At 40.7% G+C, this 10224-nt stretch overlaps 1 protein-coding gene across 1 annotated transcript; it reads right to left on the bottom strand.

Annotated features, from left to right (window-relative positions):
• Positions 1-4209: 4209 nt before the first annotated feature.
• Positions 4210-7290, bottom strand: LOC121381695 (FMRFamide-related neuropeptides-like). The gene is made up of 2 exons (XM_041511040.1): positions 7275-7290; positions 4210-4700 (listed from the first exon to the last, which is right to left on the bottom strand). Exons 1-2 carry the CDS (start codon positions 7288-7290, stop codon positions 4210-4212), a joined length of 507 nt encoding a protein of 168 aa, XP_041366974.1.
• Positions 7291-10224: the final 2934 nt, after the last annotated feature.

Genomic DNA, 10224 nt, shown 5'->3' with positions numbered 1-10224 from the left:
GGTAATGGAATTTTGAAATCAACGTTTATAAATATTATAAACGCTTGGATTCTGTGGCCCTTGCTCATCAGCTATAGTGTGCGCTTTGTCTTGCTACCTTGGAAAGTGTTCTGTGGTCGCCTCTGCCATAGAATTAAGTGCAGCTGTTGTCCTGTGGTTTAGAATACTAGTGTAAGCTTTGAACAAAAGACTGTCAAAGACTGGCTAACACGCATCTAATTATCACTATTTGCCCGTGTGGTTCTCATCATTATAACATTTATTATTAAAAACGCAAAGTTTTTAGTGTTTACAATAATCTTGGTCTTGACAGTTCTGTCGTGACTGTCCACCACATCACAAAAGATTGGATTATGTTTTGTAGACGGGTGCTGTTTTACTGAACAAAATGGAAAACTTTACAGTTTGAAAATACATTTATAAAAAGGAACTCGGCCATTCATCAAATTTTAGCGAGCGAATCATTACTACCTTGACACTAGCTTGCCAACAAGCTGATCAGATTGCTTGTGAAACACGTGAGCGCATGTGCCGGGTCAAACTGATGGAAAGCATGTTTTGCATGTGCAAAATTGGCACAAATTGCATTTCGGGTCCCAAATCGATTGAAACTTGTAGCCTGTCGTCACATCACTTGGGGAAAAAAAACACTTTCGCTACTGAATTTGTTGGTATTGGAAATGCCGAGACTGTCAAATGAAGAACGAAATCGCGCCATATAATAATAGGGCGTCTAGACAGAGGGCAGTCCGTGACGGTCGTTGCACGTGCGTTTGGTTGCAGCAGACAAACAATAAATAACCTGAGGACCCGTCTTCATCAAACTGGGCCAGTTGCAGATCGCCCCTGACTAGGTCCTCGGCGTGTGACGTCACAGAGGGAGGACAGGTACATCCGTTTACGTCATCTCCGTGACCGCTTTACGACAGCAACTTCCACCAGCAGGGTGCTCCTGGGAGGGAGGGTAACCGCACAGACCATCAGGAACTGCCTGCACACCGCTGGACTGAGAGCCCGAAGGCCATACTTCGGTCCCATTCTTACCCGTTTACATCGTCAACAGCGACTTCTGTGGACGAGACGCCATGTCAGATTCACTCGGAGACGATGGAACACGGTGGTCTTTAGCGACGAATCCCGATTCACGATGAGTTTCGCTGATGGCAGAATAAGGGCGTGGCGAAGACGTGGTGAACGTCATGCTCAGTGCTGTGTCAGAGAGGTTGACCGGTTTGGCGGAGGAAGCGTGATGGTGTGGGGAGCATTCACCAGCAATGGAAGGTCAAGGCTTGTCGTCATCCAGGGGAACATGACCGCCCAAGTCTACTGCGACCAAGTGCTTAGCCGGTGCTGGTGCAATTCATCAATAACCATGGGCCTGGGTTGACTTTTCAACATGATAATGCAACCCCCCACACAGCAGCATTAACACGGGACTTTCTTCCAAATGCCGGTATCCCAGTCATGACTTGGCCAGCCCGATCACCCGACATGAATGCAATTGAACATGTCTGGGATGAGCTCGGAAGACGTGTCAGAAACCGTGTTAACGCGCCTCAGACACTGCAGGCATTGGGACAGGCACTGGTGGCTGAATGGAGGCGACTTCCGGTTCAGTTTTTTTTACACGATTGCTGAGATCCACGAGAAGACTGTGTCGGGAAGTTATCCAAGCCCAGGGAGGTCACACTCGATATTGACACTGCATAATGCGTTCATCTGAAATCATGTGAATGTTGATTTGGACCCCCTTCAACATTTCAAGCCATAACATGTTAGACAATTAAACATCGTGATGACATATTATGTTTTGCTCTTTATCACATCCCTCCCATCGACAAATGTCTGCATTAATGAACATACATATCATCGTGAGGTTATCAAGAGGACAAATAATATGTGTCAAGTTTTCAATTTTGTTCAGTATATATGTTAATCCACAGCACTGACGATTGCCGGTAAGGGACGAAGTGACGTAGGTAAATAATGGGGGGTCAAGTGTATCTTTGCAATGCCGAGAGGAAACGTGGAATACTCAGGAATGGCCTGATTAAATTCACGGATGGGGCCGATATGAATACAATGCTAGAATGACACTGTTTACCACTTGTTAAAGCAAAGTCAATTGTAGTTGTTGAGACAACTCTTAAGATCTGGAACTGACTTAATGTAGAAGTATCTGCAGAAGTTTGTTTTGATTAACGACACCACTACAGCACATTGATTAATTAATAATCGGATATTGGATGTCAAACATTGGGTAATTCTGACATGTAGTCATCAGAGGAAAACCGCAACATTTTTCCTAATGCAGTGAGGGGTCTTTTATATGCACTTTCCCACAGACAGGAAAGCACATGAGGAAACTGAATGACGTCAAAATAAGTTATTGGTTAGTGCATCAGCAATCACAAACTTTGAAATATCAACAGTGGTAGCCTATATTGGGTGTGATGGGAAAATATCCTTTGGGTCCATTTAAAGAGGATACATCCTATAACTCCTCGCACTCGTGAATTATTGTCATTTGAATGTATCGTTGTAAGGGGCCATCCATAATACGGGATTTTTTTTACCCTTCTACCTATGTATACTTTTTCAAATTGTGTATGTTTAAAACCCCTTTCCTTCTAAGTACGGGCATACATCGATATTACACGCTGGTAAAAAAGAACATCGGATACAATCAGGAACTTGGATTGCATCCAGTTTACACCAATTAAAAAATAACTGAACGCTATTTGTACATAATGCCGAAACACCCTCTCCGCTCTTGGCATAGGTACTCTATGGATGGCCTCTAAAGTGTCTGTCTGTAGCCAGCTTCCAGCATTTATTGACGGCTGTTGGAAGGGTTTGTGGTAGCACTACCACGTAAAATCTTTTCGGGCCCAGTTGGTTGTTCTAATATATATTGATTCTAGTGAATCGCCAGTATGTGTAAGACATTCGGGACGTCTGACGTGATTACGATCACAAATAGTTTCTCATCCCTTAATAATACACTGAGAATTTCAGGCTGTAAATTGTCAAAATAAATTCAGTGCAATATGCACTCAAAAATACACTAGTTGACTAGAAACTAAATTTTAGACAGAAATACAATATAGTGTTGTATGGGTATCAAGTATTCATAAGCGTGGAGTGTTATTGTATTTGTATCTACGTTTGAAAGATCGCATATAGAAAATGTAGCCTAATGTTACCTTTGTCGGCTATGGGATTTCATTTGTTGGTAGGCCTTACGCCCTTTGCCTGCCTGGTTTCTTTGACAAATTGCTGCTGCTGGTTTTTCCACATTTTAACAGATCCTTCACCTGATGCACCTTATATTATTCACCCTTTCTGGGTATTTTAGACCAGGTCTGATGCTTAAAACAATTTAGAATGTAGACTCGACACTAATAAAAGTCTGAGAAGAACGCCATACACACTGAATGCGTATGACGTCACTAGATATTTGAGTCTACACTTATAAAATTGGTGCTTATAAAACTTTGTGAGTGTAGACTCAAGATACTAACAGAGTCTGATACTTCAGCACCGGGCAACGTCATACAAATTGCATGTGTTTGACGTCATTAAAGTAGACTCAAAGTTTTATTAGCACGGACCCAGAAGTTTGAAGTGTGATGGGTCGCAGGATCGATAACCCTGCGTAGATTGGTACATGGAACTGCATATAAAAGACACCGTGACGTTTTACCAATAGACGTAGCCTATGTGACGGTAACGAGCTCTCTCTCTCTCTCTCTCTCTCTCTCTCTCTCTCTCTCAAATGTCGAAATAACCACACGTTTATCTGAGATTCTATATCAACAAGATGTGTATATATATATATATATATATAAAAAACCCTTTTTTTTTCAAATAGTTTATTTCAAGTAGAGTATATGTATCAGAATAAATAGGGTATATATATTTGGACAGTAACATAGATATATATGGACAGAAACCTCGTAGCAATAGCTAAAACGGAGGTTGTTTGATGACGATATGTCATTCGAGATCAGCAGTATCGGCTTCAGCAGTATGACCAAATACAATGCTGTAGATTGGTCAGTGTCCCCATTGTCTAGCACCAGCAGGGTATTCAACAGCATAACCAGTCACAAACAATGTTAGGCAATGACGTCATAGTCAATCAGCAGTATTGTGTATCAGCAGTGTCACCATAATATAGTGGGTATTCTCATCCTCTTCGTAATCTTACTTGTTGGAGGATCTTTTACCGAAGTGCAACCAGCCGTTGCCCATCTCATCGTGGTTTCTGCCAAACCTCATGAATCGCTTGTCGGCGCCAATTCCATTGGGTTTCATCACGCCGTAGTAATACCCATCGTCTTGCCCGTCGCCTCGTTTCATGGCTCCAGTGTCCTGCTCTCCAAACCAGACTTTCGACTTCTTCTCTTTGGCCTGGGACATCGAGTCTCCGCTTCGCTTGCTCCGCCCAGACTGGTCCTCGGTCTCTGCTGCGCGCTTCCGCCTCATGTGGAGTCGGACGACAGGCGGCCACGATCGTCTGCCAAATCGCAGGTAGCCCTTGTCGTCGAAGATGTCTTCGTCAGGATCGCTGCGCTTTCCAATCCTGTAGCCGTAGTTGGGGTAGTTCAGGTCATTGCGGCCAAATCGGAGAAAGTTTTCACCGAGCGTTGATCGTCCCCAACGTAGGTAGTTCCTTTTACGTACGTCATAGCTATCTGGAATTACAAGAAATAGTGTTAAATGTAATAGTGTGTAGTAGTGCAAGGTGCACATTAAGTCAATACTTTTTACGTCCTATGCAACAAGGAATATAAAGGTCTGGAATACAGTGCCAGAATTGTTATGGCGATGTTGGTGATGTAAATCACAACAGCAGTAATTCAAGAACTATTAAAGTGGAATGCAGGATCTATTCTCGTGGCAGATGTTCTCAAACGGAGTAGATTGCAATAGCAATACTCTTTCAAAACCTGCTCGGTTTCGTAAGGTGAGAAGAACGTAACACACAAGAAAAACAAAACTTTTTCAAAAACCACAAATATAGGCCTGCTGAATTGTAGCTGTTCAGTGGCCTTTGATAGTACGAAGTGTCTTTCGGCACACAATGTTTTGTACCAAACTTCGTTGGTCTTCGTTTGACTTTCTAAAGTTCGTGGGAGTGTTTTCATTCAGTTGAGTCAACTTAGACTCCCTCCACCGAAGACATCGGAGGATGTCAGCAACAGGTTGGGGGAGGGATATATATTAGTTTGCCTTTCAGCTGGGGTGAGGTGTGAACAATGTATATTCTTTAAAGATAAGGGACAGTGCCCTTCCTCAATCCCCCCGCTTCCTTCCGACGTCTGTAAGAATACTTAGAATAATGTTAAATTTTGACGAACACAGAAGTCCTATCAATAGTAATACGTAGAAATAGTTTGGATTATTAATACCAGTGGGCTTCAAGTGTTCAAGATGGCGGGCGCTCCAGTCTACTCCTTAACGTCAGTGTCTGAACCTTGAAATGATACAGGTACGTAGATAGAGTTTACTACTTTAACGTGATAGAGGACACCTGACTAACACGGCGCTTTTAACTACTTAATAGATGAGTTTAGGGTGTAACTGTTGTAGTCACCTACCAGTATCACCAATACATAGGCGTGGGAAGCGTCACTGCCCAGTCCCAAGTCTTCTGATTAGAGGCTCCACGTGGCCAAAATACTGGACTCGGGTACTCGAGAGTCAAACTCGACCCGGACTCGAATGCACGACTCTTACACTAGATGATATAATCAGACTAAGGAATAAAGTAAAACAACATGGATGCCAAATCATGCCATTGTATTGCATTCCACTTTTGTTTTCCCTCCATGTTCCATAGCCCTGTAACGTAACCAGCAGCAATCATATGGCAATGTGACGTAACACATATATTAAATCAGAGTGCTCTTCCATGCACGGGTACTCGAGTGCTGTGAACGAACTCAAGTCTTGCTAGCCCGTGCCAGAGTACTGGAGTACTCGTGGTGACCCTACTGCAGATTATGCATTGCCCTCCCCTCCCCTCCCCACACCCATCCCAGACTGAAAGGATAAACGCTAACGTCTTCTGGCGCCTAGATGCAATACTAGTGGTTTGCATACCATGTTGTAGATAAAACAATATATACTCACAAAAAAAGGTTCATGTGCACAAGTTATATAATATTTTAACGGTAATGAAGGAAAAAATCAAATCATCTCTTAAGACATATATGTTTGGTTAAACATTGAGACGACCTGCACAGTTATGTAGATGGTGTCATCTTTGTCTAATTTAAATTATTTACAAACTTTACAATGAGGTTTTTTTTTCGGGGTGCGGTGTGTGTAGGGTCCTTTGGGTTTTTTTTTTTTTCAATCTTTAAAAAAATATATTATCCTTTTTTGTGTGTACAAGAACCATTTTTCCGCGAGTATATTTCCTAGGTTTAGGTTCACATATGCCATGGACGTTGAACTGTTTTCTGCGGCTAATCAATAAACTGGAGTACTAAGTCGGACAAGTAAAGATGAATGTATGGTACGTATTTGATTGTTTTAGACAATCGGTCTCCGGAGACGGCATCTGCGTTAACTACAGCTGATAGGATTTCTTTAAATTCAGTTTGGCAGAAAAATTACAAAGGTTAGCTTATTTTCCCATGAAATGTGTTGGTTTTCGAATAATGCTTAAATGAGAAGGAACAGATGGTTTCGCTCAAGACAGTCATTCGATATCGCTTTGTTTGAAAGAGAAATTGCTCCAAAAAAACCCACCAATTCTAAGTAACAATGTTAAAACTTGCGTGTATGTGTTTGACGAATGAAGGGGCAGTCTAATTAACGTAATTACACTTATAACGGTAATCGGGTTCGTTTAAAAAAAGACAAAGTTGTAGTTGTCTCAGTAGCTACAATATACTGAAGGGGGCGAGGCGTAGCCCAGTGGTACAGCGCTCGCTTGATGCGCGGTCGGTTTGGGATCGAGACCCCATCAGTGGGCTCATTGGGCTATTTCTCGCTCCAGCTTGTGCACCACGACTGGTACATCAAAGGCCGTGGTATGTGCTATCCTGACTATGGGATGGTGCATATAAAAGATCCCTTGTTGCCAATCGAAAAGAGTAGCCCATGAAGTGGCGACAGCGGGTTTCCTCCTTCAATATACGTGTGGTCCATAACCATATGTCTGACGCCATATAACCGTAAATAAAATGTGTTGAGTGCGTCGTTAAATAAAACATTTCTTTCTTTCTACAATATACTGAAAACATTAATTAATTTACATTTGATGTCTTCCATCGCAACCCGTCATATGATAAATTGTCCCATCTCGTATACCCCATCTTCGCAAGCCATGGTACCATTCCGTATAGCACGAAATACAGTATACTATACGGAATGGTATCTTGATACACGGTCTGTCTAGGATCGATCTCCGTCGGTAGACCCATTGGGCTATTTCTCGTTCCAGCCAGTGCTCCATAACTGGTGTAACAAAGGCCGTGGTATGTACTATCCTGTCTGAGGGATGGTGCATATAAAAGATCCCTTGCTGCTAATCGAAAAGAGTAGCCCATGAAGTCGCGACAGCGGGTTTCCTCTCTGAATATCTGTGTGGTCCTTAACCATATGTCCGACGCCATATAACCTTAAATAAATTGTGTTGGGTGCGTTGTTGTTTGGTTTTTTTTGCTTTGCTTTTTCTTATTCTTCTTATGGGGAGATGGAGGAAAGAGAGAAATGTAAGTGATCATTTGTTGATATTTATTTATTGTTCATACACCAAATGTGAAAGTATGTGCGGTCCTGTCTACGTGAATTGACATAGGCATACAAATATTCCTTGCCGCTGTTAGGTACGAGTAGCCTATCTATTTTGATTTGTTTCACTTCTTAGACTAAATGGCTATATAAAACAATAAATAGCCGAAGTTTAAAATGTGTCGAGATTAGTGATGTTTCAATGATAAATTATAATCTATATGCATTTGTCATGATCGATTAAAAAAAAATTCACAATCAATTTGTATGGGAAAATGTTAATTGTAATTGGTTCTCCAGTTTGGATGATGGAATTGATGTAAATAGTTATGGATTGGTGTTTGTTTTAACGTGTACATAAAGAAAAAGAAAAAACAGTTATAAAAGATAAGTGATCGATTTGTAAAGTGAAGCCGGTGAACACAATAGAAGAAGAAGAAGGAAATGTTTTATTTAACGACACACTCAACACATTTTATTTACGGTTATATGGCATCGGACATATGGTTAAGGACCACACATATATTGAGGGAGGAAACCCGCTGTCGCCACTTCATGGGCAACTCTTTTTCGATTAGCAGCAAGGGATCTTTTATGTGCTATGATGTCTATGGGATCATAGACATCATAGCACATACCACGGCCTTTGATGTACCAGTCGTGGTGCACTGGCTGGAGCGAAAAATAGTCCAATGGGCCCTCTGACGGGGATCGATCCCAAACCGACCGCGCATCAAGCGAGCACTTTACCACTGTGAACACAATAGGTGCAAGGTGCTTGTAATTAAAATCTTTATGTTCAATTCTAACCGATTGTGTAATCGACAGATGATCGGTTGGCGCAAACCGATTATAACCGATGATCGATGACGAAATTCTAACCGATTCCCAACACTAGTCGAGGTGTCGTCAGACAAATGGGCCTTCCCATTTCTCGTTATGGTAGGTTGGTGGTAAATCATGTTGGCAGTGTATCTTAGAATGCTTAATTATAATAAAAATTAAATGAAAAACAACCATCGATGGCAATTTAGTGAATATATTACATTATAAAAAACACACAAACCACCCCCACCCCAAATCAAACAAACGAACCAAAACATAGCCCAAATTATAAGAAATTGATTTGTTGCTGTCACATGTATATATTGGACCGCCATCTTGTTTCAGCAATTTTTCAGTTTAGTCACGCTATTTAAAGCGGCGATCTTGAGTATAATTATTTTGCGTATAAAAATGATGTTATAATATGTTTGAAACACGACTAATAGACCAAACTTTCGTAAATGTCACATATATATATTAGACCGCCATCCTGTTTCAGCAATTTTTCAGTTTAGTCCCCCTATTTAAAGCGGCGATCTCGAGTATAGTTATTTTGCGTCTGAAAATGATGTTATAATATGGTTGAGACAGAACTAACAAACCAAACTTGCTGCGTAAACAGTTAAACAGAACGTTGAAACATTCATTTTAAACAATGATTAAGGCTTTAAATATGATGCTGAAGTCTTCGTACAACATATTTCCAGTACGCTATGTCGCACTAAATAGTACACTAAATATACATTTTCCACACATATCAGATTTTGAAGTGAGTCTAAAATACAGACTGGCCACCATGTCCCAGACGAAATATATTGCTTCCTTATGTTCGTTACGAACTTCGTACTTATATCTAATGAAGGTAAAAACATACTGACATGGGCACACACCACAATTATTTCGACTGTCTGTCTAAGACAGAATGTTAGTTGTTAAATGAGAGAGAAGTCACTGTAGTGATCGTAAACCGCCACACCTGTTCAGCTGTTAAAACATGTTCTGGGTGAAAGTCGGTACTGGGGTTCAAACCCAGTACCTATTAGTCTTAAAGTCAATGGCTTAGCAGAGGCAGACACACGTGTTTTATATATAGTAAAAATAACACGGTAAATCGCTTGTATAAGCTTCTGACTTATTTACTTAATTTATTTGTGTTTCGTACATCCGTATTCGTTTATTTATCTTCTTATTTTCATATTCTAAAAATTATTATTATTATTATTATTATTATTTATTTTTGTTTACCAGACGTTTATTCGGTCACTCTTAGTTTATAAGCAAGAGCCTAAAACAAAGCATATAATTGTGTGAATGTAGGGCCGAGTTAATGTCAGCTTCTCTATCAGTGTTATTAACAATCATAACAGTATTTCAAAACTCCAAGTTGGCCAAAAATGCTTTTAGCCCAGACGCAATTACGCTTAATTTGTGGCTCTCGGTTATGACGTATGACAAGATAAGAAACGATAATGACGACGTTTGAAATGATCATATTCCTGACAGCCGATCCTATTTTCCCATCGTTAGTTTTACTTTCAGATAAATGCCTCAATTTGGCAAATCAATTTATATCACTATTTCCCATATGTTTTTAAATGTCGCATGCTAGTTTAGACGGAGGCAAATACCATGCTTAAAGGTAATCAC

Source organism: Gigantopelta aegis, chromosome 9 (assembly GCF_016097555.1).
Source record: "Gigantopelta aegis isolate Gae_Host chromosome 9, Gae_host_genome, whole genome shotgun sequence".
Classification (NCBI taxonomy): domain Eukaryota; kingdom Metazoa; phylum Mollusca; class Gastropoda; order Neomphalida; family Peltospiridae; genus Gigantopelta; species Gigantopelta aegis.
The sequence above is the reverse complement of the archived record's forward strand: the minus strand, read 5'-3'. Positions and strand labels throughout refer to the sequence as shown.